Source organism: Phyllostomus hastatus, unplaced genomic scaffold, assembly GCF_019186645.2.
Source record: "Phyllostomus hastatus isolate PE091 unplaced genomic scaffold, TTU_PhHast_1.1 phas_scaffold_182, whole genome shotgun sequence".
Lineage (NCBI taxonomy): Eukaryota > Metazoa > Chordata > Mammalia > Chiroptera > Phyllostomidae > Phyllostomus > Phyllostomus hastatus.
The window spans coordinates 10981892-11009708 of record NW_025334013.1 but is presented as its reverse complement, the minus strand read 5'-3'; the positions used below and the strand labels follow the sequence as shown (position 1 = coordinate 11009708).

The 27817-nt window shown below is 60.7% G+C and overlaps 1 protein-coding gene across 2 annotated transcripts; it reads left to right on the top strand.

The window, feature by feature from the left end:
* The first annotated feature begins 319 nt into the window (after positions 1-319).
* ALDH4A1 (aldehyde dehydrogenase 4 family member A1) lies at positions 320-25062 on the top strand. 2 transcript variants are annotated; one of them, XM_045859245.1, is made up of 16 exons: positions 556-626; positions 8838-8922; positions 9190-9283; positions 9829-9921; positions 12396-12443; positions 13312-13467; positions 15073-15222; positions 15299-15373; positions 16552-16739; positions 19112-19185; positions 19886-20082; positions 20231-20278; positions 21046-21198; positions 21895-22016; positions 22808-22926; positions 23632-25062. In XM_045859245.1, the coding sequence occupies exons 2-16, from the start codon at positions 8852-8854 to the stop codon at positions 23742-23744; spliced, it is 1701 nt and encodes a 566-aa protein (XP_045715201.1). In that variant the 5' UTR covers positions 556-626; positions 8838-8851; the 3' UTR covers positions 23745-25062. The 2 variants fall into 2 exon arrangements, with proteins under 2 accessions (XP_045715202.1, XP_045715201.1); XM_045859246.1 differs by lacking the exon at positions 8838-8922 and having other exon boundaries at positions 320-626.
* Positions 25063-27817: the final 2755 nt, after the last annotated feature.

Below are 27817 nucleotides of genomic sequence, written 5' to 3'. Positions count from 1 at the left end.
CCCCTCCCAGGGAATGCACTCCAGGCCCCGCAGAGGAAAAGGAGTGGTAACCCCAGGCCAAAGGGCTGGGACCTCTGCGCTCCTTACGCGCAGACCGGTGGACCTTACACCCCGCCCACACTTGTACCATTCCTGCTCTCTCATTGGCTCTTTCAGCCCCACCCCTGGCCGTAGAAGATTGCGACATAACCACCCCTCTGATTGGCCCAGAAACTTCCATGTATCACTCTGATTGGCCGATGCCCCTCCCACCCCCCCGGGCTATGGGCTCTTTGGGAGGCAAATGGATCATACCATAAAGAGAGGAGGGAGAATCGTGTGTATTTCAAGACTTCCCTTTTGTACTTCCTTGCTCTGTGTCGCGTAATGTCCTCTCCCATGCACTAGAAAAGGAAATTACTTATTAACATAGGAAAGTATAGAGGTGTTTCCGTTGGCCCTGACTCATAGGACGGCCGGAGTGACCGGAATCCCCTTCTTTCCGAGGTAGAGCGCTCCGGGTGGGGCCCCGAGGTCAGCTGCGCTCGGAGTGGCTGGTTCTGCGGACAGCAGCACCTGGAGCTGGAGATGATGCTGCAACCTGCCCTTCGTCGTGCCCTGCTTGGCTGCCCCTGGAGTGGGGCCAGGTGAGTGAGCACAGGGCCTAGGGAAGCCCCGAGCGACGCTGCTGGCCCGGGGTCCCAGGAGTTGCTGGGCGTCCTCCGCAGGGGACTCCGCCCCTGCCGGACTCCCGCGGGGTTCTCAGGGGCTCCCCTCCGCGCAGGTCTCTTTCTCCAGTGATTACTGCCACCACCCAGGTCTTCCTCCCTCTGCGACTCCCAAGTCTTCTTCCTACAGCAAGGGGAACCCTCTTCCCGAATCCTATGGCCGATTGCGGTGCCTTGGTGCTCTCTCGGCTCCCACGCTCGGAGAATAGCCTCCTATGTACTTGTTTTGCTCTCAACACGGATCTTTAAAATGTGCCCACTACCAGATTGCGCTGGCTTCCTCCCGGGGCACACCACACTCTTCCCTCCCCTCCCCTCCCTCGGTCTCACATTCAGGACCCACCTTTGGGATTCCCAGTCTTCCCTCTCGTCTCTCTACCGGGATTTCTACCTCTCTCTTCCTCTCCCCCCCACCCTTTTTTTCAAGTTAAGTGTTGGGCAGAAAAGGGACTCCTTTCTTGTGGTAGGTGGAATAATGTTGATGGAGTGGTTATAATGTGCCAAACGCTGTGCTGGGCGTTTGGTATATGTTGTACTGTAATGCATGAATGAGTTAGTACATTAAAGTGCATTGAACGGTGGCAGGCGCACAGGCAATGCTCAGTTATTGTCCTGATCGTCATTATCACGTGTATTTAACCTTCTGTGTGGTAGGTCGTATTTCTTTGAAATTACCGATGGAGAAGCCCAGGTGTGTTTGCCGAGTGGAGGTGCCCTGCAAACCCAGATTTGCAGATGCCCACAGTGTAGCGTTGGCTTCCTAGACCCTCGCTCACTCAGTGACAAATGTTCTCAGAGTTGCTTTCTGCCGTGGGCTGAGTGGGGAGGTAAGACACAGACCCTGCTTGGGAGGGGCTCAAGGTCTGGCAAGGCTGCCCCGTTAAGGGAGCATGTTTCTCTTTCAGAGCTGAGCAGCCCCGCCCCCTGTTTGAGGTTTGTTTGCCTGACCCCTACGACTGTGGCTAGCTTGCCTCTTCTGCTGAGCTCAGCCTTTGCTGACTTAATCAGTGTCCTGAGGGGCAGCATAGCAGCGCCCTGGGCAGGAATTTGGTACTGCCGTGTGTCCTCTGTGGGTGGGGACTGGGTAGGGAAGGGCGTCTCCCCTGAGCCAAGGTTGGGGCCACACTTGGCACAGCCTGTCCCATTCGCAGGCCTCCCTGCACTCTGAGACACCCCCTCCCCGCCCCGGACTCCAGATGGGAGTCCCGGAGACCGAATGGTTCACTGAGAAACCACCGCGTGCAGGTGACGTTCTTCAGTGTTTCCCTTTTTGCCCAGAGTACCAGGAATCTCAGCCACTTTTTAAAGATACTTTTGACTGGCTTTTCTTTTTATTTAATTAGTCTGTGTTCATAGTAAAAAGTCCAGACAATGCAAAAAAGAATACAAACATCCCAGTAAGCTCACCACACAGATAATCACTGTCAGCATTTTAATTCATATCTTTTGACTTTCCAGGAATATATCAGCTTAAAAAACAACAGCAGGCTCTTCTGCAAATACTTTTTTAAAAGGTTTATAGTCACCATATAATATTATATTAGTTTCAGGCGTGTAGCACAGTGATTGGACATTTATACACCTTACAAAGTGATCGCCACATCTGGTTCCCATCTGGCACCGCGCGTAGCTATTACAGTGTTACCGATTTTATCCCCTGTGTCATTAGGGGGCCTGGCACAAGAGCAAGTAAGGGACAACAATTAACATTCATTGTAAACTTACCATGTGCTTGGGCCTGGGCTAGGGTTTTTTTGTTTTTTTTTTCCATTTGTTAAATTTATACATAAATATAGGTGGGTATCTTGGCTCTTTGCAAAGACATAACTGAGGACCCCCGTGATAAAGCGAATGGAATAGAGAAAAGGGCGGGGAGTCAGGGCCACGAGAGGGGGGCGGGGCAGTCCACTGGCAGGCCTGGCGTTTACTAGGTTAGGGCCTGGGACGAGCCTGAAGGAGCTCAATGAAATGCTGGGGGCCTGGCCCCCGGGGTGCACTCTGCCACGATTGGATGTGGAGTGAGTGGAACCTACCGTGAACCTAAGACTTGCTTCTGAAGTGGCTAGAAAGGCCCCGCTCAGGCAGCAGTTGACACTGACACACTCTGGAGCACTCACTTCCGGGGCCCAGCACCTGGCTCGGCACATAGTAGGTGCTAAACTGTTCCTGTTGGAAGGGGCAGAGGGCAGCGTGGGGTTGGGTCCCGGCTCCAGCCGTTAGCAGGTCTACAGCCCTGGGCACATTGTGACCTTTCTGGGCTGCCTCGTGTTCTCCTGTGGAAAATAAAGATAATAGAATTGTCTTGGGGATGGAATGAGTTCACACCCGAAAACCGCTTGCAAGTGTCTGGCACCCGGAGAGCCGAGTAAGTGTTGCTCCGTCCTTATTTGGATCCCCTGCCCCACCAGCGAGCTCCCCTGAATGACCGTCCTTTGTCAGGACCATCAGGACAAGAGGGTCCCTGTGGCACAGGGATGGTGGCAGGCGTGGAGCTCAGATGTCCTCAGCCCTCTCCCTTCCCTCTCATTCATCACCCTGATGCGCACACAAGCCCGTCCCGGGGGGCGGAGGAGACATCTGCCCTCTGTGGGGAGCTCTCTACCCCCAGACCTCCCCTTTCCTGGCAGAGACAGCGTCGTGCAATGGGAATCCCTGGGCTGAGCCAGCAGTGCCAGGGGGCCACTGTGTGACCTCGGGCAAGCCACTGTCTGTCTCGGGGTGGCCTCTTACCTCGGGTGGAGGAACCTGTCCCGCCAGCCGCAGCTGACCACGGGTCTCTCAGATGATCCAGGTGCATCTGCCTTAGGGTGTATCTCCCGAGCGAGGGAGACCTGGGTTCAGACCCTGCCCCATCACTGGGTCACCAGCCGTGAGGAGTAACGCAATCTCTTAACCTCAGTTTCCTCATCTGCTGAGTGGAAGTAGTAGTACTTTTGTAGGGTGGGATCAATGAGATAATCACTTAGCGTAGGGCCAGGCGAGTTGTAAGTGCTTAATAAATGCCCCTTGATGTTTTCCGGGGCAATAAAGTGGAAGCACAACGTCCTGGGCTCGATGCCCCTCCCTGCTTGTTGGACCCGCGCCGGGCCCCACACTCCCCCGCTCACCTCCCCTGCTGGCCCCTTTTCTGTGATAAGAAAGATTAGCCTTATTAGGTTTCAGATAACTGTTGGGAAAGCCTGGGTGCCAAATGAAACAGGAGTAATTCCCTTTCTACTCCCCTTCTTGGCCCTGGCCGCCCCTGACCTCAGCCCCTGGGGAGCCCATGGGGACCTGCGTCCAGCCCCAGGTCTCAGCAGGAGGGCACTGGCCCAGGAGTCCAGTTTGAGTGTCAGCTCTGTCATCACTTGGGCGTGAACTGCTCTAAAAGGTGTTTCTTGAATGCGTGCCCTGGACCGGGCAGGGAGTCGGTGGCGGATGGGATGGACACGGGCCGGCCAAGCAGAGCGTATGGCCTGGTGGGAGCACTGATGGCCGGTCAGAGCTCCGGGGTGAGGGCTGGTGCCCCTGCCGTGAGACAAGTGGGGGGCTAAAGAGGATCCGCGGGGGCCCGTCCAGGTGGTGTGAGGCCTGCCGCGTGAAGAGCGTCCCACGCAGAGGGGACCACCAACGTGACCGGGGTGGCTGGATCCCAGCAGACGTAGCGGTGGGCGGGGGGCAGCACGGGAAATGGGTCTGGTGGCCTTTGGGGAGTCTGACTTTTTATGACGCAAGAGACAAGAGGCCGCTGCGTAGCGTTGAGCCGAGCGTTTACTCTGTCTCTCTGTGTCTGATGGTGGGATGTTCATGTTACAACTGTAACTTTGGCTGGGATTGGAGGGTTGCTTGGTGACAGTGGAGCAGGAGTGGCCGCTGCAAAAGCTGGTGGTGCTGTGCTCCAGGGTGTGGTCCGCAGCTAACCTGGGAGGGAAACCGGGCTCTGCGCCCCCAGCCCCTACCCCCTTCCCCACAGTTTTTCCCTCTGCAAATTTCTGAGGTGGCATCGTCGTCGGCTGGCCCGAGGCTCTGTCCAGCCCTGACACCAGTCATGTCAGGGGATGTTCTGATGTGGCTTTTTTAGCTGTGATCCTGGCACCTGCACGGGGTGTGTGGGGGTGCAGCTCAGGTCTCCTGCCCAGGCTGTGAGGTCCCCGGGGGTTTGGGAGGGGCGCTCCAGGTTGTTAGGGAATCCGAGGCAAATTTGGACCCTGCCCTGCGCCTCCCTCCTTCAGTGGGGGAGGGTCGGGGTGGGGTCCTCTCTGCCTCCCAGAGCCAGGCGCCCAGTGGGTGCCCAGGACACCTGTGGGGAGAAACCGCGCCAGCGTTTCCCACCTCGCTGCGTCCTCGCCGAGTCCTGGAGGTGGAGTGGCCGTGTGCCTGAGTGGGCGGCGCAGTCCTGTCCGGTCGGGCCTTGCTGGCCCCCCTGGAGGCCCCAGGTTTTGCGAGTGATCCATCTACACCTTTTCCCAAGGCAATGGAAGGGTGTTCCTGTTGATTCCAAATGGCCCATGAGCCCAAAAAGAAAAAGAAGAACCAAACCATGTTTGACAAGAGTCCTTGGATTTATCGATCGGTTGATTGGTTTTTGGCTCTGCCTCACTCGGGCTGATCTTTGAACTAGTCTCCGCCCCCTGGGCCACACTCAGCTGACTGACGGCTGTGCCGTGCCGGGGCTTGGACTCTGCAGGCCCAGAGGAAGCCCAGTGGTATGTGATCCAGGCTCCCAGTGGACCTCTGCCCTGGGGGCGGCGGAGCAGGCCTGCAGGACTCTGGGAGGGAGCGGGAAAGGGAGAGCTGGGAGCACCGGCATTTGCAGCTTCTGCCCTGGGGTGGAATGTGGTGCTGTTGGTTCCAGCAGGGTTTGCTGGGCTCGGGGGTCCAACCTCTGACCCTCGGGGGTGTCTGGGAACCAGTTTGCCTTTGAAAGCCCCGCGTGGTGCAGTGACCACTCTGGAAGACCTTTACTGATTTCTTAGAAAAACCTAAGGGCAAGGGGTGAGGAAAGGCAAGCGAGTTTACAGTGGTTCTTGCAAGGAACCCCGGGCCTACCCCTATCTCTCAGGTGAGGGGCAGGGGCCCGCAGCATTGAGAACGATGGATGGGCTGTGGTCTCGGCACAGGTGTGGGCTTTGGCCCAGGACATGTCTGCCTCAGAGCCTGTGCTTTTCCCACCCAGCAGAAGCTGGGGTTCAGAGAGGGGGACCCCCAACTCCTGGCTCCAGCCCAGCCCTCCTCCTCTGCTGCTCTCAGCTGCACTCTCTTGGCTTAAAGAGGACCGGGCCGTACCCATTGCTGATTGGTGGTGGTAAGCTGCTCCTGAGGCCCAGAGGGGCCGCTGGAACCTTCCAGATGGCCCTAGTGTTACAGAACAAACAACAAGGGGGCCTGGGATGGTATACGATTATTGAAAGAAGGCCCCGGGTCCGTTATGTCCGCCACCCTAGGAAAGACGTCTCTCAATGCCAGAGATTCGTGAAAAGGAAAGGAAATGTTTATTTGATGCTATACAGACTTCAAGTAGTGACCTAATGTCTTCATCAACAATCCTAAAGTCCCTTAAAACACCCACAAACAGACACAGTCCTTCATTCCTTCCCCCTTTGCCCAGTCCAGAGTACAGTATCTCAGGAAAGGAAATAGAAGTTCATGGCTCAGGCAGTCTTCCCAGTTAATACTCCATCTCGACTGGGAGACCTCCCTGGGTTCCCGGCACCCTCGGCTGAGTCGCCGGGATCTCTGCTAAAACCAGGTGGTGGTTCCCCTTCTAAAGCTGTGGGGGTCCCCGTTCTGTCTAGGCCTCGTGGTTCTCCCTCTCAGGGCTGCGGGAGCCTCCACTCTGTCAAGGCCGCGTGGTTCTCTCTCCTAAAGCAGCACGGTTCTCCTCCTCAGGGCTGTGCATGGCTCTCCTTCTCAGGGCTGCACATGGTTCTCCTTCCAATGGCCGCCAAAGTCTGGGTTTTAAATCTCCATGGCCAATCTTCCTCTGCAGCCTCATTTCCGACTCCTCCCACACTCGGCTTCGCCTGCCAGAACTCGTATCCTTCCAGGTTTACTGGGCTGCCATCATGAGTCTGGGCAGGTGTGGCCCCATGTCCTGGAGCCAATCTTCTCCGAGCTCCCAGGCAGGCACTGTAGCTTGGGAGATCTGCCCCGAGTCACGTCTTGGTGGGGTAGTTACTTCCATTCCCCTGGCTCAGAGCCTGGCCACAGCTATTTAACATATCTAAGCGACCAGCCAAAGGCTATAGATATGTTAAATGACCACGCCAGAGGGTAGCTGCAAGGCTGTTGCTATGCAAAACAGCTCTCAATGGCCCTGCTCCATTTGTCCCTTCCCCCAACCCACACTGTGGGGGGGTGGGGTTGGAGACATCTTAAAATCTCCTGGACACCTTAAGTTCTGGACCCCATTTCAAATGCCCATTTGGGGTCCCCCCTCTTGGCTGCACCCTGTAACACTAGGAGTAGACACCGCCCTCCCCGTGCTGGACTCGTCTGGCCTCTCTGCCTTTCCCCACTACGATGGGTGGAAGGAGCAGCATGGACTTGAATTTATGGAGCACCCCTGTGGCTTGGCATTATTATCTCTTCAGGACTCCACAGTAACCCCACGACATGGGTGGCACCCGTAGTCGGTGACTTGCCCAGGGCCACACGACTACTGGGAAGCTGAGCCTCCTGTGGGGGGAAGGTGGGGCCTGAGGCCGGTGACTGGCTGCCTCGGGTCTGGTGGGTGTGGCCTGGGTGGGGTGGGGGAAAGGGGGAAGGTCCACCCCTGCCTTGCCCTCGGGCATCTTGCGAGACTCAGCCCCGCCCCTCACCACTCAGGCCCCTTTAGGCTCTCTCCTGGGCCTGAGCCGCTTCTCCCAGCTCTTCTCAAACCCCCTCCTGGTCTCCGCTGAGCTCTCCTCCTCAGAGAAGCCCTCCCTGACCACCCTGGGTCATGTGGCTGCACCACTCATTTTCGGGTCCCTTCTGTCCTTTTAGTGTTTATTTCTCGCCTGTGTCCCCCATGGAGGTCAGTGGCGTGCAGCCAGAGGCCCTGCTGTCTGGGTCACCACTGTGCCTGCAGGGTCTAGAACAGCGGCAGAGATGCAGCAGGTGGCCGGCAACCAGGGAGATGAATTCGGGACGGGCCCTCACGGCCCCCTCTTCGTATCCTTCCTCCCGGCCTCCTCGGCTGGCTCTGTGAGCCCCCAGACCTCTTCCCACCGAGGAAGGGAAAGGTGCCCCTGACCGAATGTCGTTCTCCTGCAGGGCACGAGCCAGCCCACCGAGCACGGGCCTCAGCCAGGTCCCTCTGAGGCCGTGATGCGGTGAGCCGTGACAATAGCCGCCCTAGTTTTGTGCAGGCACAGATGAACCCAGGGTCACTGTGCCACCCCAAAGTACCAGACACCTCCCCTCCTGCTAAACGAGGCCTGCACCCTCAGACGTGCATTCTCCCTCCTGCGTCAAATAGGAACCTGCCTCTCCCACTGCTGGGGTGCCCCTGCCGGCCTCTGGCTGGGGACGTGGGCACTAGAGGGGGTGATCTCTGGGTTTTTTCCAGATGCAAATCCGGATCTCTCCTTATCTTGGTCTGAAACGAGTCATTTCCCTTCTAGGATTTCAGTCCCCTTATTTCTTCAGGGGGGCTGCTGGCAAGACCCATCCGACCCGTCCGTGATGGATGGGAGGCGTTCTGGAGTCTGACAAGCCCTGTGTGTGTTGGGTGGCCTTCGTCGTTGATGTCCTCCTTTACAGAGAGGACACTGAGGCTCCAGCTCCGGGATGACCGGCCCTGACATCTTACCCATGTGTCCTTGCACCTGCGACCCCAGACACGTTAGGGGTGGTGGTCACTATTAGTGAGGTCCCGAGGTTCCAGACGGAAGAGCAGTGCCAGAGCAGGGCATTCTCGAAACTCAGCACCCAGGACTCTGACGCTGAAACCCCAGACCAGCCCTCCCCGTCTCTGTGCACTGAGCGCAGGGCACTGCTCCAAGTTCATGGTCCACATCTTGGACTTCCTGCTCACCCCGAGTGCACGTCTTTGTGCCTGGGACTGTCAGCTGCTTCAGTTCTGAGGGGACCCAGCTCTGGAATGTCCTGCCTTCTCAGCGTAGACAAAGAGACTGGGTCTGTTTTGTAATCAAGTTTGCATTGCAGGGAAAGGAAGGGAAATGACCCCTCTCCATGTGCAAACACTTCAGAAATGGTTTCGTGTCTGTGGATTTAAACTTCAAACACCCGTGTGAGTTTGTATCATTGTTCTTACTTCCTGGATGTAGAAACAGGCTCAGAGGAGGCAGCTCAGCATGCCCAAGGGAACACAGTAGCAGGACTGGGACTTGAACTTGGATTTTTGCACCCCAAGGCCTGCCTCGCCCTGCCAGTTCTGTAGTTGCTCTGGATTTCAGGGTCCTGGGCCATCCCGGGATCCCCTGTTGGAGACAGAGGGGCTGGATCTCTGGTGGTCCCCGCTGACCTGTCCGCCTCTCTCCTCCGTGTTTGCACCCAGGCTTCGGTGGAAACACACCTCCTCCCTGAAGGTAGCCAACGAGCCCATCTTGGCCTTCACGCAGGGCAGCCCCGAGCGAGATGCCCTGCAGAAGGTAAGGAAGGGGGTGCTAGCGGGTGTAGGGCGTGGAGCAGAGTCAGTCTTCAGCCAGCCCACGGTGCTGCTCTGTGCCTGCAGCCATTGCCCCCTCCTGCCCCTGCTCCCAGACCCGGACGGAAACCTGGGGTCTGGGGACTGGCTGCGTGTCTGGAGTGTGGGAGGGGCTGTGAGCAGCCAGGTGGCAACCGGGGCCACTTTGGGGCCTCCATGCCAGTCAGGGGCCATAGGCTTGCAGACACTTTATGCTTCAACGTGTTGTCCCATTAATCGCCAGTATTTTAAGAATGGTGAGATTCCGTGTGAATTGCAGGTGCAGTTTTTTAAATCTTCTTTTGTAATGGGAAACCTGACCTTCCTGCGTGACAGACAGGAGGTGGCAGTGGAGGGGGCTGAGTCCTGCTGCGCCCCTCCCCACCCCTGCAGAGGAGCACACTCTCCCTAGCCACAGACCTGGCCCAGCTGGTCCCGCCCAGGCATCTGCACCTGCAGACTCTGCGTCAGGTTTTAGGCAGGAAAACGGGAATCTCGTCCTCTCCCCAGGCCTTGAAGGACCTGAAGGGCCGGACGGAAGCCATCCCGTGCGTGGTGGGGGACGAGGAGGTGTGGACCGCGGACGTGCAGTACCAGGTGTCGGTGAGTGCGGTGGGTGGGCCGGGCTCGGCCCCTCCCTGAACCTGGGGTCTGTCTCTCGGGCAGCACATGTGTGTGTGAGGTGGGATCTCCGCCTCCAGAGGTTTCCCAGCCCGCTCCCAGACCTGGGGCTTCCACGCACCCATGTGCAACTTCCAAAAGCGGTCTCAGGGCTGTCAGACAAGGTGGAGCTTCACACCTGCCGGGAAGGTGTTCAAAGCAGTGACTGGGACCAGCTCCACCAGCACTTTAGAAAAATGGCCTCGTTGAGCGCTCTCTCCTAGGAAGCAAGGAGACAATGTCAGAATTAGAGACCACCCTTCCAAAGGAAAGGCAGTGGCTGAAGCTCTGGTCTGTGCTTGGGAACCACAGGTCCAGCTGAGGATGAGCTCCTTTGAGATAAGTGCCCAGGATGTGGCCAGGCGGGGCCAAGGCTCCTTCTGTAGACACTGCCGTGAGGCCCTGTCCCACCCGCACAAGCTCCGCCTCAGGAGCAGTGTCTCGGGGACGCACTGCTGACTTGGGGTATCCGTAGTCCGTTCAGACATGCTGAATTGAAGGGCCTGGCTCCTAGCTGCCTTCCTGGGCCCCTGGGTGTCAGAGGCCAGCCACAGGTATGGACAAGACACAGGTGATGGTGCCAGGCATTAAAGGAAGGGGGAGGGGCCGTTTTCTACTGAGACCTGGGCCGCACAGCCCGGTCGAACTTTCTGTTCTGACGGTGGATTCGTCCTACATCTATGCTGTCTGCCCCGCAGCCACCAGCCACACGTGGTTACCGAGCGCATGACACATGCCTCGTGCAGCTGAGGAGCTGAGCTTACGTGTCATATGGCCAGTGGCTGCCATGTTAGACAGGAAGGCCCCACACAGCCCGTGGGCAGACTAACAGGTGGCAGAGGGTTGGTAATTACTGTGGGGGGGCTCCACCTGCAGGGCCCCCCCACCCCCGGCCACCATGGATGAGAATAACTCTACCAAGACATGACCTGCTTGGGGAGGAAAGGTGCCCGATCTCTCAAAGGAGAAGGGCTAAGAGCCTTTTCCTCAGTGGGCTTTTATTGGGTTCGTTTTGCACAGGAATACAAGTAAAGCTCATTGATCATTGTCAGGCAGTGAGGATCAAACAGTAGATAACAAAGAACTCTGAGGGCCTGTTCTGAGTCAAGGTCTGAGAGCTAAAGAACAATAAAACTTCGAGTAACAAACTTCTTGCTTGGACCCTTATTTAATTGAGAGCATTCTAAACAAAGCAGGTTTCACAGGATTTTACATATTCTTTCTTAGGCCTGATTGCCCTGGGGAACCCGCCCTTTCCAGCCCAGGGCTGCACCACCCTCTGTTATTGTTTCAGGCTTAAGTCAGGCAGAGGAAGTAAGGCAGCCAAGAGATTAGGAGACTTCTCCCAGACAGGATGAGGACTCAGGCTGTGTCAAAGCCGAGGGGTGAGCGTCCATGGCCCCCTTTTGCTATAGCCCCCCAAGTCCTTCCTTGGGCCTCTCACGTGATCGTGCCTGTCTTAGGTTGTTCCCCCCTTGGGGAATCTTACCCATCATTGGCTAACTGATCAAGCACTGGGGGTCAGTTATGGATGAAGTAAAAGGAGCAGAAGTGGTGCTTATGCCAGGAAGATAAGCTTTGTCTCCTTAGTGGCTTCTGGTCCAAAGGTCGCTTACTCAGCCTTAGCCCTGGGGGAGTTACAGCTTCTGGCTGTAACCCCCCCAGGCAGGGCGGTTCCCAACAAATTACGGTGTAAAACACTGTCAGCCTTGGGTAGGGAAGAAGGGAGATGTCTCCCTGCGTTACCGTGCGTGCTGGCACCCAGCACTGCCGGGGTCTGCATGTCAACGTTAGGGCTGTCCCTCTTTGGTGAGTGAGCTGGGTCCCATGCAAGGGGCTCTGGAGGCAATGGCTCCTTGTGCCCCAGGGACCTCGGGGCGTGCGGGGGTCCTGAGCGCCTCGCTCCACCAGGGCATTGTGTCAGGCCTCGTGTGGTGGCAGTGCCCGTCACTGAGTCATGGCCTCGTGCCAGAGCGGGTCTGAAGAATTTCCACCTGTGACCCCAGGTGGTCCTCTCCTTGCTGGGAGTCAGGGAAGTCCCGATCCTGTAGATGGGTAGACTTGGAGAGGGGAAGTCAGCTTCCATGGGCCCTATAGCTAGTGGGAGGCAGATGGAGATTCGAACCCGTGTCTGTCTGACCACGAAGTCCATGCTTTCCCTGAAAGACTGTGCAGTCCATGCTGTTCTCCTGGACCGGGAGCCTTCTGGAGCGGGAACCAAGTCTTACAGAACAGCAGGTTGCCCCTGTGACCTCAGGGGGCAGAGGTCAGCGTGGGCCAGGCTATTGGAGGCTCCAGGGGGGCTGCGGGGCAGAGAGTGGCCGTGCCGAGGGCTCCTGCCTGGAAAGCCAGCTCTGAGCCCCACCCCGTCCTGGTGCCGCCCCCTGGGCAGTGACCTCACTCTTGTCTCCTTTCAGCCCTTTAACCATGCACACAAGGTGGCCAAGTTCTGCTATGCAGACAAGGTGAGTCCCTGGCAACTTTGGGGTAAGGGTGCTGCCCCTGTTTGGCCTGCTGGCTGCTCATGGGGGGTGGGGTCAGACACAGTTCCCCTCTGGCCATGGGGGTGCAGTTGGGGCAGTCAGACCTGAGGGCGTCCCTGGGTGGGTGTCTTTCACTGGGCCGGGCGTCTTTCACTGGGCCGGGCATGCAGTGGTTAACTCGAGCCCAGTGGGAGCTCCTCGGTCGGAGCCGGGGCGTCCCCAGTTAGGCCAATTGCCGTGGTGTCTGGGGTGGGGGGGGTGGGGGTAGATTTCTGGAAGGCTGAGTCTGGAAACACTGGAGACGTCATGAATGGAAAGCCCGACAGGGAATGGGTATCATGGAGGGCCATCGAGAGGGGAGGGGGTGACCCGCGGCAGGGAGACTGGGAGCTGGCGTCGAGGGGCTGTGAGGGCCATGGACACCTGGGTTGCCCGCAGCAGGTGTGTGCCTCGGGCTGTGGCTCTGGCCTGGCGAGGGCAAGGCCAGGGCCCTGACCTCCAGGCGTGGTGGCTCTGGAGGGTGGTTTTGGGGCGCGAGGCCCAGGGGAGACCACAGGAGGGAGTGGAGCAGGGTCAGCAGCTGAGGGCCTCAGTGCTACGTGCTTGGTGCGCTGAGCTGACTGGCAGGTCAAACGTCTCCAGACCAGCAGCAGGACAGGCTTCGAGCCTGGAGTGGCCTGGCCGGCCGTGGGACACAGTGTCAGCGGCTGCGGGGAGGGGGCACTGAGGGCCCAGGGGGTAGGGGTCTTCCCCGGGTGGAGCGTGACTGCCAGACCTCTCCTCCCGTCGCTCCTTCTGCGGGACCCTCCCTCCTGCGGGAAGAAGCCCCCAACCTTTTCCTCATCACCAGGCCTTGCTCAACAAAGCCATCGAGGCCGCCCTGGCCGCCAGGAAGGAGTGGGACCTGAAGCCCATCGCAGACCGGGCCCAGATCTTCCTGAGGGCAGCGGACATGCTGAGTGGGCCGCGCAGGGCGGAGGTCCTCGCCAAGACCATGGTGGGACAGGTGAGGCGCCCACGGCCACAGCTGGGTGGGAGGCCGCTGTGCCCTGTCCACTTCGGCTGGCGTCAGCCGAGCAGTGTCTGGGTGCCCAGACCCGGGCTGCTGGCTGCTGGCTGGAGACTCAGGGGTGTCCTCGAGGGACGAGGCCTAGGAGAGGGAACGGACACACACGCAACGCTGGGCGAGGTGCACTGTGCTAAGCCCGCGTGTCCTACCGTGGAAACGCCCCCTGCCCGGCCTGTCCCCACCCTCGGCCGGGCCTCCGTCATGCTCTCCCTGGACTGACAGTTGCCCCGTGCGGACCTCTGGGCTCGGTCCAACTCCTGCAGCCCTCCGGTTTTCCTGACGCCTCCGGCAGGTCCCTCCAGGCATACGCACCACCCAGATCTGCCGCCGAGTGTCCCATCCTGGATCCTGAGCCCCGCCCCCCCCACCGGGGCCCTGCATTTCCACCCCGTCCAGCTGGCCAGCTGCTCTGCCCTTCCCGCCAGGCCATCCTGCCGGGGACGGTACCCACCTGGACCCAGTGAGGTTCCCGGACACCACGGGCATCCCCTCTCCCTGCCTCTGCCCCACGTGCCCTGCCTGCAATGCTCGCTCTGCTCTGTCCCCTGACCTGTCGAGAGCCAGCCCAGATATAGTCTCCTCTGTGAAACTTCCAGAACCTTCTCTGTCCAGGAGGATCGGGCCCGCCCCATCGCATGCTGTTCATTTGTCAGTTACAGCTCAGAGTGCGTTGGGCGTAATGACTCCCTGTGTGTGTGTTGCCCCTTTACAAACTTTCTGGGAACAGTCACACGTGTTAGTGTCCTCCATCTTTCCGGGCCTTGCGTCGTGTTTCCCTGGAGTTGTGGAAGCGCCTGATCCATGTTTTTGAGTGACCGCCTCTGAGCCCGACAGTGGCGGCAGCAGCAGCAGCCCAGGGTGCAGGGAGAGGGGCAGAGCGGGGAGAACGGGTTGAATTCACCGTCCCCAGGAAACAGCCGCAGGGGTTCGGGGCAGCCCAGCGCCCTTCCAGCAGAGAATGGTCCCCTGCCGCACGGAGGCGGCATGACGGCCCTGTACCTGCCGAGTGCCCCCTGACTCTCTCGGCAGCCCCTGGGGTGGGGGCCAGGCTGCAGAGTGCCCCCCGTGAGCCACACTGGGCAGTAAGAGACACACGCACCTCCAAGACCAGATGGAGGTGCCTCTTGGTTTGACTGAAGACTTGGGAGCTTGTAGGAGGTGCCGTGCTGTGTGCAGAGGAGGGGCGGGCGGTGCCTCTCAGCCTCCTTGGCTCTGTGTGCTGAGCAGGGCGAGCAGCTGCCAGGGGCCCTGTGTGCCAAGCGGGGCCGTTCTGGCTGGGGAAAGGCCCATTCTTGCGGCCCTTTCCCTGTGGTTCACTTGCACCGCCGGGAAGAAGGAAATGTTAACACCACAGTCTAAGGAAGTGTTAGCAGCCGCCAGGCTTCCTGGCTCTTGGCCCAGCATGCCTAGTGAGGACATGTGCTCTTCCCGGGCAGGAGCCGCCAGCACCCTGCACGTGATGTCACCGTGGGCACAGGGTCCCCCATGAGGGCTAACGGGCACAGCTGCCACTGCTGAGCCCCTGGCCCTCCTGCCTCGCAGGGTAAGACCGTGATCCAAGCGGAGATCGATGCCGCGGCCGAGCTGATCGACTTCTTCCGATTCAACGCCAAGTTCGCCGTGGAGCTGGAGGGGGAACAGCCCCTCAGCGTGCCGCCCAGCACCAACAGCACGGTGTACCGGGGGCTGGAGGTACCCACCCACAGGTAGGGGCGGCAGGGGGCGCTGGATGCCTCAAGTGTGGCCTCACTGCCTCCTCTGTCTCCAGGGCTTCGTGGCAGCCATCTCCCCGTTCAACTTCACTGCCATCGGCGGCAACCTGGCGGGGGCGCCGGCCTTGATGGTGAGACGTGGGCAGCGGGCGGGGATGGTGGGAGCTCAGCATCGGCCCCATCTCGGCAGACAGAAGGCCACGCTGAAGCCCCTGGGGCCCAGGCCTGGCCGTGGGGAGGAGCTCGGAGGGCGGAGGCGGTGTGGGGCCGAGGAAAGGCTTTGGGGTCCGAGGCTGGTTTGGGTCCCGGCTTAGCCTGCTCCGGGTGACCCGGGCTAAGCCCCCACACTGTGCCGAGGCAGTGTGCTCATCTGCGAAGTGGGGACGACGGGAAAGCCTGCGGCGCGGCGTTGTGAGGGGCCGACGAGACCGGGCACGTCGGATGCCAGGCAGGCCTGGCCCCGTGCGGGCGAGCAAACGGTGCCTGTTGGTGATGACGATGATTTTTAAAAACTTTCATTGTGGGCACTGACAGATGCCCCCTCCCTGCCCCCGCCCCAGTGATGATGATAATTACAGCTCACCTCTCAACGCTTGCCGTGTGCCCGGTGGCTGGTTCGCCAGGGCCGCTCGGTCGCACGGCTGGTGAATGACGGGGCAGATGAGGACTCAGGCTGGGTTTCGAGGTCACTGGGCTGCACTGCCGTTACCAGGGTGAAGTGCAGTGGCTACCACTCTCATGCGCTTCCGGCCTGATGGGGCGGTCGCGGCCCTGCCTGCAGAGGGCCTGGGTGGCTGAGGAGTCGCAGGAAGAGGGCTGGGCGTCAGCGGGGGCCTGGGCCCCACTCGGGGGGGCCGGGTGATCTGAGGGACACCCGTGTACGGGGCCGTCCTCGTGCCTCAGTGCGCGCACCAGGCACCCATGCGCCCTTCCCAGGACACGTGCCCTCACCGGGACACGTGCAGCGAGAGCCCTGTGAGCACTTGCCCAGCCGCACCCGGGGAGCACCCAGCACTCAGAAACACCAGAACGGAGCTGCCCGCAGGGTGCTGGCAGCACCGGCCCGTGTAGGCCTCCAGAGGGCGGGAGCCTGGCCGGGGCAGGGGCAGGCAGGGCCGCTGCGGTCGTGTTGGCGAGGGCTTTTAGGCCATAGTGCCTGCCACCTGGAGGCGCGGGGTCGGGTAGGTGATGTCCTGGCCTGCACAGGGGCCTGGTGGTGCCAGGTGAGGGGTGACCACGCTTCTGGGTGGAGTGGAGTCAGGGCTGGCGTCCCCTGGCCTCCTGAGTCGTCCCTGTGTCTCCCGGTCAGGGCAATGTGGTGCTGTGGAAGCCCAGCGACACGGCCATGCTGGCCAGCTACGCCGTCTACCGCGTCCTCCGGGAGGCCGGCCTGCCCCCCAACGTCATCCAGTTTGTGCCGGCCGACGGGCCCACATTTGGGGACACTGTCACCAGCTCAGAGCACCTGTGCGGTATCAACTTCACGGGCAGCGTGCCGTAAGTCCCTGGGGTGGGGGGGGGGGGTGCGGAGCTTTAGGGACATTCACCGGGCGACCTCCTTTTCACCTCCGTTCAGGAGCTGGGGCCATGAACCCAGAGGTCTGGCGCTGACCGTGCTCACTCGCCTGCCGTGTGGCTGTGGGTGAGCCGCTTCACCCTGCTGAGCCGCCGTCTCTTCACTTGTACAGCGGGATTGACGATCCCTACCTTGCAGAGTAACCAGGGGGCGTGAACTAGTTAACAAACAAGAAAGGACTTCACGGGCTGGAAGCAGCTTACAGGTGTTTGGCGATACCGATTTTGATGCCATCTCTGCCACTGGAAGGGGCTCAAGGGAGTTTGGGATAAATTGGAGGAGGAGAGTCAGGAAGGCTTCTTGGAGGAGGTGGCACCTAAGCTGAGGAGTTGGCCAGGCAAAGGGCGAGGAGGTGGCGGGAGTGCTGTCAGAGAGGGAGCAGCACATGCAGAGGATTAATGCTGAAGCTCTTATACTCCGGGAGGTGGTGGTGGTCCCACGTGGCTGCGGTGTGGAGTGGGGGGCGGGGCTGAGAGGGTGGCAGCGAGACGCGGTTGGGTCCTGACCGCTGTTCCTCCACCTGCTCAGCCGGACGCTGCTCATGCCAAGACTCGGCAGTGAACTCGTGGAGCAGACAAGGCCCCGCCTCTCAGGGGATGTTAGTCGTGACCCTAAGGTCCCGTGACTTAACAGGTGTCTGGACTTTATCCCGAAGATGATGGAGACAGCGAAGGTTTCATGCCGGGGGAGTGGCTTAGTCAGGGTTCAAGCAGAATACAAATGGTAGCTCCTCAGGGGGCCCTGGCAAATGGCTCTGTTTTTTTTTGAGCCAACCTTGTACAGCTCTGACAGTTTCATGTCAAAATCCACACGATGGCTTCTTTGGACATCCTGGACATTCTGGGCCCCCTGGGCCTGCATTTCCACGTGGCTCCCCTGGCTGGAGTCCGGCCGGTCCTCTAGGTCCTCCACTGCCTGGCCACAGATCTCTGCATGCCTCGTCAGCCTCTGTCGCCCCCTGCCTGCCCCTCTGGGCACTGCGTCTGCAGCCTCTGCCCTAGGTGGTGGCTCTGGCTGCTCTGTCCACATGCTGCCCGTGCTGGAGGCAGGCAGCCGGCAGGAGTCTGTCTGTCGAGCAGGAATGATGGGGCCTGAGCCAGGGAAGAGACAGTGGGAGTGGGGGAAAGAAAGTGGGCCGGTTCAAGTGAGAAAGGAGCAGGGAGATTCGATCACCTGTCTGGGGTTGGGGGTCAGTGGGGATGTCCAGGCTCAGGGCAAGGGGGTGTTGTTCACAAGGTGAGCGCCGGGAGGCCCAGAAGCGGGAAGGTCAGGGTGTAGATGAGTCACGATTTTGTTGCTTTGTGTTTCGGGTGCCTGTGGGTCGTCTGGGTGGAGATGTCGGGGTCAGCACTGGGGTCCCTCCAGATGTCACCGGGACACCTGCCGTGGCTTCTCTCTGCTGGCCTCAGGCTCCCCCACCCCCGCTCCCTCCACAGTTTGCAGGGTGGCGATGGCGGCGTTAGAATCGCTGAGGCGGGCCGTTTTTGCAAAAGGCCTGCTCTGCCCGTCCCGGCCCCATGGGTCCCCGCCTGTTAGCGGGCGGAGCGGCCGGGCCCCATTTGCCATGCTCCGGTGAGCGTGGGGCTTAAAGGTGGGAAAGTCATAAATTAGTATTAGCTACTGTGTCGCTGGCTCCCCGGTGATTAGCATTTTTATTGTTTTGTGGTGCTGAGGTTGGTCACACTTGGAGCCCAGAGAGAAGGCGGGGGCCTGGGCTTCCTCTCTCAGGACCCTCCTCAGTTCGGCCTCTAGAGCCTGGGGGCTGGGCTAGGGGTACAGCTCCCAGACAGCGGCAGCATCTGTCCTCCATCGGGCCCCCGCAGTGTGGCCAGCACTGTCCTGAGCACTTGACTCTGACTGGAGCGAACCATGGAACAGCCCGGCCCAGTGGGACTGTTCCCTCCAGTTCCCAGATGAGGTGCAGACTTTGAGGCTCAGAGAGGTTAAGTGGTGAGCGAAAGATCACACAGCCACAGGTGTCTGAGTCCGAGCTCGAACCCAGTACCGGCCCCTCCCCTGGTCTTCTCAGCACCATCTTGCCACCAAGCCCCGCCCTGCTTCCTCCCCATGGGCCTGTGATGCTGCCCCTTTCATTTCCAGCTGCCCCCACCTTCTGGGTCCTCCCCTCCCCCATGTGACCCCTGCTCACCTCTTCCTAGGCTGCTGACCCTGGCCTTCCTCCCGTGGGTTTCTGGCCCTTTCCTCTGGCAGGGCCTGCGCCCATCCCCCAGGACCCTCGTCCTCACAGGCACCCAAGTCGTTTCCTCATCCCCACCCTGTCCTCTGATTTCAGCACCTTTAAACACCTGTGGAAGCAGGTAGCCCAGAACCTGGATCGCTTTCGCACCTTCCCACGCCTAGCTGGAGGTAAGGGCCCCTCTCCCCACCCCCTCCCCTCTGGCTGCAGGGTCCTCTCCCTTCCCTGGCCATCACGAGAGAGGAGAAGGTGAGGTGGCCATGGGTGGGGCGGCCCTGCAGGGGCTGAGGCCCGGGGCCTTAGACGCAGAGCCGCTGCTCTGGCAGGTCTGGGGGTTGTGCAGAGCACCTGTGCCTCAGGGCGAGCGCTTTTGATTCATTTGTTCACGCGTCAGTCCTCCAGCGAATGAGCTGCTGTGGCCAAGGAAGACAGAGCCCTGGGGGTTGACGGGAGTGGCCCCCTCTTCTCTCACTGGATTGGGGGGTTAGGGGAAGCTCAAAGATAGCTGTGCCCGCCTCTGGAAGTGGAGTGGCCCTTCCTCTGCTGTTGTATTGGGCAACACCCCTCCCCTGGCCTCAGTTTTCCCTCTGTGTAATGGGGGGTTGGTCCTGGTGACCTTTGATGCCCTCCACCCTTGGGCGTCAGTGTTCTTGTCTGCCAAGTGGGAGAACAGGCCTGGCGCTTCGGTTCCTTGGACGTCGTCCAGCTCTGACCCTGTGCCTCTCCTGCTCTCGTCTGCCCGGAATTGGGGGGGCTGGTCACAGGGCCCCACGGATAGGTGTAGGCGGTGCAGTGTGGTGGGCCCCTGGGCTGGCGGGGGAGCCCACTGTTTCTTTCCTCCCCCACCCCACCCCACCCCGGCCCCCGTAGAGTGCGGCGGGAAGAACTTCCACTTCGTGCACCGCTCCGCCGACGTGGACAGCGTGGTGAGCGGGACCCTGCGCTCGGCCTTCGAGTACGGGGGCCAGAAGTGCTCGGCCTGCTCCCGCCTCTACGTGCCGCACTCGCTGTGGCCGCAGATCAAACAGCGGCTGCTTGAGGAACACGGCAGGATCAAAGTGGGCGACGTAAGCGGTGCCTTCCTCCTGCTGGGCCCACTGGGCGGGCGAGGGGGCTGGGGGCTTCTGAGCTGGTGGGGCTGGGGTGTGCCGGAGGGGCCCCCTTTGTTTGGGGCCTGTGGCAACTCTGTCTCTTCTGGTGTCTCCATGCCTTCAGCCCGCAGAGGATTTTGGGACCTTCTTCTCCGCAGTGATTGACGCCAAGGTACAGGCTGGAGCCCGGCTGTTCTGGGGAGCTGAGCCTCGGCCTGGGTGGAGAGGGAGGAAGAGATAATGGGGGGCCCTGACTGGGGGCTGCCCAGCCCCACCGCTTCTGGGAAGTAGCCAGATTGCCACCCTCTCCTCCAGCTGGAAAGGGCAGAATCGTCCAACCAGAGAACTCGCCTCCTGTGCACCCTGGAAGTGCTTATGTTCATACGCACAGACACAGACAGGTGTGCACACCTGTGGGCGTAAACCCAAACACACTGCACACCCATGAACACCTTTGTATATAGGAATGCATGCCAGTCTTTCCACATAAATGCACACACAGCCACACACAGGAACAAATCCACCCACATGCGTGCACGCACCAGTATCCACATGTGTGTTTGCATGTGTGCAGAGGCGCAGATCGCTATGCGTGCATAAACACTGTTTTGCATACTCATGACTGTAAACCCACTTTGCTCGCCCTGTGCGTCTACATGCTAAACAGAGACATGGCTATACGTGTGCCCGTGTGCACATTTACGTCATCTGTGCATTTTGTCACGTTGCTGTGCGTGTGCCCACAGCTCTAGCACAGGCACACGAGCATACATGTCCACTCTCGTCTCTGCCAGGGCTCACACAGACCCTCGGCCTCCCCGCCCCCACTTCAGAAGTCAGGTCCTTCAGGCACAGGTGTTGGGGTGAGTGGGGCGGGGGGGCTGCCTCCGGGAACGGCCCCTAGCCGCTCCTTGACACCCGCCTCCCCGCCCTCCGCAGTCCTTTGGCCGCATCAGGAAGTGGCTGGAGCATGCGCACTCCTCGCCCAGCCTCACCGTCCTGGCCGGGGGCAAGTGCGACGACTCCGTGGGCTACTTCGTGGAGCCCTGCATCGTCGAGAGCAAGGACCCTCAGGACCCCATCATGAAGGAGGTGACTGGGCAGGTGGCCGGGACACGCGGGAGGACAGCCTGTCACTCACACTGCGCGTGCACAGGGCCCTGGCTCGGGGTTTTCTTCTCGAGGTGTCATCCCATTTCCCAGATGAGGAAAGCGAGGCCCCAGAAAGCGAATGTCTCACGCCCAGTGAGAGCAGAGCCAGCCCTCGGGCTCAGGCCTCCTGACCCCAGAGTCATAGTACTTCCACAGCCCACGATCGCCACAGGGACCCTCACGGCTGGCATCTGCGGACCCAGCTGTGGGCCGGCTACAGCTGGCACTTGGTTGCGCTGAGGGGGCATGACCAGTCCTATTTTACGGATGAGGAGCTGAGGCTCCGAGAGGTCGAGGTGCCTTTGTGGCAGCAGGGACAGTGGTTATGTCGGTCAGTTCCTGGACTGACTGTTGCTGGGAGTCTCCTGTGCATCTCCGGGCGTGGGTTTGGCTGGCAGCGGGGCAGAGTTTCCTCGGATCTTCCCCCAGGGTGGGGTGGGGTGGGGTGGGCAGGGCGGGAGCCGGGCACAGTGCTGCCCCAGGGGGGATCCAGCCGGAGGCTGCACCTGGCCCTTCTTGCAGGGGCTGCGGTGTGGGCTGGGGACCGGGGGCTGAGGGCAGAGGCCGAGGCCAGAGCAGGCTGGGAGGCCTCGGCGCTGGTCCTGCCCGGGGCTGACAGCGGGGCGTCTCTCCCAGGAGATCTTCGGGCCTGTGCTAACGGTGTACGTCTACCCGGACGACAAGTACAAGGAGACGCTGCGGCTGGTTGACAGCACTACCAGCTATGGCCTCACGGGGGCAGTGTTCGCCCAGGATAAGTGAGTGGCTGCCGCCCTTCTAGTACTGGTGTCCTGTCCCGGGTGCAGGCAGGACACCACGGCATGGATCCTACAAAGCCACCCTTGCTTTCTGTCTACCCCCCTCACCTCAGCCTTGACTGGCAGGCAGTCCTTCCACGCACTGGTACACCCAGGCAGCCCGGCTGTTTGTTCAAGTGCAGATTCTGCAGCCCCGCTATTAAATCTGGACCTCTAGGGGAGGGGCCGGGAATGGGTGCTTTTGACCAGCTCCTCCAATCCGATGGGGCCTCCGCTCTGAGAGAGGCCATCGCCTCGTGCTGCAGAGTGGGCCAGGGGCACCCTGCCCATCTTGCAGAGGTAGGGTTCTAACCTGGGTGCCATGGTGCTCGTCCTGAGGCTTGGCTTTTTCCTTCCTCCGAGGCCCAGGCGCCACCCCTTGTCTGCCTCTCGAGAGTGGAGAGGGGAGTGAGCCGGCGGGGCAGGGTGGGCCTTGGGGGTTCCCCAGCTCCTGAGGGGCAGGGAAATGGGACTGGGAGGGGCCCCTCCCCTGAGCGGATGCTGCCTGAGCCACAGCCTCAGCCCTTGCAGGAGCCCTGCAGGGGAGGCATGCTGACCCCCTTCCCAGGGGCGGAAGCTGAGGCTCAGAGACCCTGATGGGGTCCCCAAGGGCCCACAGCTGGTGGTTGGCCCATGTCGCTGTCCCAGGCTGGGCCAGGTGCTCACCTGCCCGGGCAGCCTGGGCCGGAGTGGGTACTGGAGGTTGGGCCTGGGGCCACACTGGTGGGTGAGCTCGCCGCCCTGCCTTGTAGGGACGTTGTCCGGGAGGCTACAGAGATGCTGAGGTACTCTGCCGGCAACTTCTACATCAACGACAAGTCCACCGGCTCGGTGGTGGGCCAGCAGCCCTTCGGGGGGGCTCGAGCCTCTGGTGAGTGGGCCTTCGTTTCCAGAGGGGAGCCATGTGCCTGGCGGGAGACTGGGGATTCCTTGTTTCCAGGGTGTCGAGAGTAACGGGAACAGCGCCATTCCCCGAGCAGTCCGGGACAGGCGCCGTGAGCACCCCGAGTCCTTTCAACAACCTCGGGGGCCGCGGTGCTAAGTTCTCCTCCCCACTTCACTGAGGAGGACACTGAGGCACGGGTGGCGAAGTGGCTCGCTCAAGGGGGCGTGGCTAGGAAGGGGCGGAGCTGGCTTTTGAATCCAGCATGCCCCACTCAGACCACCACACATGCGCCAGGCCCCCTCAACCCGGCTCCCTCCTGTTTGCAGACGGGGAAACAGGCTGGGATTGGGGTGGTGGCTTTCCAAGGTCCCCGCGCCCAGCGGCAGAGCCGGTGCTCTCTCCGCGGTGCTCCCCGCCTCCGAGGCCCCCGTGGCAGGCAGGGAGCACGGACCCGGGAGTGCCCACGTCCTGTCTGCTCACAGCCCTGCCTCACCCGCCCTGCGGCTCAGGGCGCTCCCCACAGATGCACTTGGGAACCTGTGGGCCCTGTGAACATGTTTCGTTTGATTTAGTGGTTTGCAGCCCACGCCGGTGCCCCATTTATTCCGTCCACTCCTCCCCGCCCCTTTCCCCTTCTGCCCCAAGCCGTTGTGTCTTTCCGGGGGAAACCGAGCTGTCTTTTTTTCACAGGCACCAATGACAAGCCGGGGGGGCCCCACTACGTCCTGCGCTGGACGTCGCCCCAGGTTATCAAGGAGACACACACGCCTCTGGGGGATTGGCGCTACTCCTACATGCAGTGAACTGGCTCGGCGCCTTCGCTTCGCTGTCCACCCGTCCGTCTGTCCGGGCGACGGACCTCGTGCACTGGTCCCACCCCAGCCCCTCCACCCTGCTCCCTGTGGGGTGGCCCCCTCTCTAGAGCCAAGGGCGGCCCCTTGCCCCCCACGGCCCCGCATCCTGGCCTGTCCTCGGCTCTGGTTTGAGATCCTGCTGGGGGGAAACGGGCCTCAGGCCCCTCATCCCATCGGGCGTCCTAGAAACTACATCTCGCAGGTGCGGCTGGTTCTCCATCCGTCCTTCCCTGCTCTTTCTTCAGCATGGTGGCCCAGTGGGTTAGGGTCTCGGGGAGTGATAGTGGGGCAGCTCCCGCCCCCTGGGGAAAAGGAGGTGACTCCGCAGCCTTTGGCGACCTCCTTACCCACAGAGGCTCCCAGCCTGGGCCCCAGCTCCCCAGGTCTGGGGAGTGTGACCAGGTCCTTAGGAGTGACCAGGGTGGTCTACAGGGCACGGGGCTCCAGCTGACCTTGCTCTCTTTGTCTGGGCCACACACCTTTCACGCCAGCTCACTGCCCAAACCCACACGAGCCACTGGGTAACCTGTGCCTGACCTTCAACCTTAGATGCCCACGTGCCTTTCTCCTGGGAGCCTGTATGCCCACCTGGTTCCTGGCTATGTCCATGGGGTAGGCCTGGGGGCCGCTGGAAGCCACCTGCCAAGGTGTGGGGGACACCGGTCCTTCCTGTTGGGCTGCCATTTGGAAATTGGGTGGGCCGTGCTGTGTCAACTTTCCCTTGGCGCCCCTGCCCTGCCCCCAGGGCGGCCACTCTCTGAGCCCTGGGGTCTTCCCGCAGGAGCGCCGTTCCCACCGGCTGCGGTGGGACAGGCTCCAGCAGGTGCTGCTCCCACCATCTCCCAGGCCCCTGAGACCCACCGTGGGTCCCCGTCCTGCCAGGGCCGAGGATTGTCCATAAAATCTTCCTTCCTTTACATGCTAGTGACTCTGTGTGGACTGGCCCTTGGTGGCCTGCTTTTTGTTTGAAGTGGCCAATCAGTGGACTCGCACGAGTAGGCTGGATTCTGGGTGGCCAGGGATCTATAAGGAGTGACTTTGGAGCACAGTTTTTAGGGAGCCCTAAAAATACAGGGCCCTCCTCAAGGACAGCTGGCAGGGGGTCCCCACAGGGTCGGTGTGGCCACTCCCCGAGTGCCATGATCCCACACCCTGGCCATCGGTCAGGGCAAGTGCCGATATCACCCGGACAGGGCGTGGGTTCTGCTCCCTTCCAGGGTCTGCGTTGTTTCCCGCAAGGGGCCGGCTCCGGTGCCTGGGGCGGGTGGGCGGGCTGCAGGTGTCCGTGGTTCCCCTGGCTCTGCACTGTGAAGTGGCAGTGGGGTTCGCCCTCATGTCACCCAATAAAATACCTATTACTTCATCAGATCGGTGGTCTTTCTGGTGGGGCTTACGGGGGCTGGTGGGCTTCCAAGTCTGATGGCGTCGCAGTTGTGTCATTAGGTGCCAGCAGCACGGTGCCCTCAGTGTGACGGGAGGGAGGGCAGGCACTGATGAGTGGGAATCGCTGCTGCAGGTGGTGGGGACTCTGGGGCCAGGTGGGCGGGGCTCAAACCCCAGCTCCTCAAAGTTGTGCGGCCTCTGACCTTCTGTCTCTTCATCTCTCTGTGAGTTGGGATTCACACACACACACACACACACACACACACACACAGGTTGTCACGAGAATTAACTGAGTCGACTACGTAGGTGTTGAGAACAGTGCCAGACACAGAATCAGTGATTCGACAGTGGTGCCCATTTGCCCACTGTTGAAACAACCACCGTTGCCTGCTGTGATGGGTAAGTCTCCGTGCCTGGATATTTCACTTCAACATGATTCTGGGTGTTTTCGTGAAGGTGTTTGGGGAAGAGATTGGCATTTCAGTCAGTGGACTTGGAGGAAGGCAGACTGCCCTCCATACTGTGGGTGGGCCTCATCCCATCAGTCGAAGGCCTTGACGGAACGAAGACTGACTCCTCCCCCCCGCCCACGCTGCCCTGAGCAAGGAGGACTCCCACCCACCCCCCAGCTCTTCGCGGGTCTCCGGGCTGCCAGCCTACCGGCAGAATGTGATTTACCAGTGCTCACCATCTTGTGAGCCAGTTCCGTGCAATAAATCTAATCTCTCCTCCCCGTGTGCCTGCTGTTCTGTTTGTCTGGAGAGCCCCGAGAACACATGTGCCAAGGCCTCTGCGTGTCCCCTCTCTCACGGCCGCCTTACCTAAGGGCTGCCGCACCCCCGTTTTGCAGATGAGGGCAGTGCAGAAAGGTGAAGGGACCTGCCGAGAGCGTGGTTATCACTGGGATGGAAACCCGGGTCTGCCTGATGCCGAAAGCCTTTCCCTTCGCTCCACCCGGCTGTGCGCATGGCGCCGACTGCCTCGCAGAGCCCCACTCAGCGCCCAGGCCACGTGAGGGGAACCACGGTGGCCAGTTGGCTGGGCCAGCTGGCTTGCGGCGGGGCATGTGCGTCCTGGCCTGCCCCCACCCACAGACAATGTGAAGGAGCTGCCCCTGAACCACATCAACACCCCCATCCCAGCGTCCACCCATCTGCGCTATTGGCATGGGGCATCTCAGAGCTGTGGGCGGGGGTGGAGACTACCCTTGGCAGAGCCCCCACCCTGCTCACCCCAGGCTGCCACTGATTTGGGCAAGAGGGGGCTTGCCCGAGCACCGAAGGGTGGCCCCCAGTGCCCAGGCCGGAGCTTCTGGTTGGGAAGGATGGTGACTGCATTTTACAGTTTTTAATGTTTTAATAGCTATTAATGTTTTTGCATGGTGGAGTGGCTTGCTCGAGGTCACACTGAGGCAGTAACAGAGTCGTCTGGCTGGTCACTGGCTAAGTGCTTTGGCTGTCTAGTCTCATAGAGCCTTGACATTGACCTTACCGTGTAAGGCACACCTAGGTATACTAGCTACTTCAGCCACCTGTGCCTCAGTCTCCTCCTCTGTAAAATGGGCATGACGGAATGCACCTGTGGGGCTGCCGTGAGTGTCCGAGGGTGCGAGGTCCAGCGTATGGGCACAGCGCCTGGCACGGCCTGCGTTCAAGTCCTGGTGGCATGTTCATGACCCTGGCTCCAGACGGACCGTGCAGGAACCGAGGATGCACCTGTGGTGGGTGAATGCGTGAAAGTGACGTGACTTCGTGAAGAGGGTGGGTCTGCGCCCCGACGTCTCCTCTGGACCCCCAGGAGCTCTGAGTCAGCCTGTCGGCTGGGAGCCGGCACAGGTGGCCCTCATTTCCTTAGAGTGCACGCCTGACTGGCAGCCCTGGGGATGGCGGCAGCAGGGACGTCCGGCCTCAGGCAAATGGTTCATGCTCTGAGCCCAGACCTGCAGCTGGGCCCCCGGCCACAGCAGGGAAATGAGGCTCCTGGGCCACCACGGACACGGGGACTTCCTGTGGTGACCATGCAGAGAGGCCTTGGGCACCTGGGCGGGTGTTGGGCTTTCGGGACCACCAGCCCCAAGTCTGGGGGACAAGGGAAGGCAGAGGAAATAGCAGTGGCTTTGCCCTGCCACCCGCCCTGGTTAAATGGAGGCGAAAGGGCCCGGTTGGGGGAGGTGAAATGTCAGTGGTGGTGGGGCAGCTGGCAGTCAGGACCTGGTGGAGCAGGTGGGAGGAGTGTGAGCTGTGAAGTCCATAGACCTGGGTCCCACCCCGGCCCTCCTACTAACCAGCCGAATGGCCTTGGGCTAGTCATTCCACCTGTGGCCTTATTAGTCCTTCCACAGAAGGCACTCAGGCTTCTGAGCCTCGGTTTCCTCATCTGTACAGTGGGGACAAAAACCCTTCCTGGGACCGTGCTGAGCAGAGGCGGTGATGTTCGAGGGCATTGCAGCGGCTCCATAAAGGCTGCCTCCTTCCCTCTGGCTCTCGCTGAGCTTGTGGTCCCGTGGAACCCCCAGATCCTTTTCTGGCTGAGACGCAGCCTGCTTGGTGTCACCTGGCCACGTTTGGCGAGGAGGCTTGAGCGGCTCCGTGGGTTCAAGTGGGTGTCTCGGCCACAGCAGAGTTTCTCCCTCAGGCCTC

Bases quoted from the DNA above. Each gene is read 5' to 3' on its own strand.
- ALDH4A1 (XM_045859245.1), top strand. From the start codon at position 8,852: ATGACCCCTCTCCATGTGCAAACACTTCAGAAATGGTTTCGTGTCTGT. The intron at 8,923-9,189 runs GTGAGTTTGTAT...GTTTGCACCCAG, and splicing joins TTTAAACTTCAAACACCCGT to GCTTCGGTGGAAACACACCT. The intron at 9,284-9,828 runs GTAAGGAAGGGG...TCCTCTCCCCAG, and splicing joins AGCGAGATGCCCTGCAGAAG to GCCTTGAAGGACCTGAAGGG.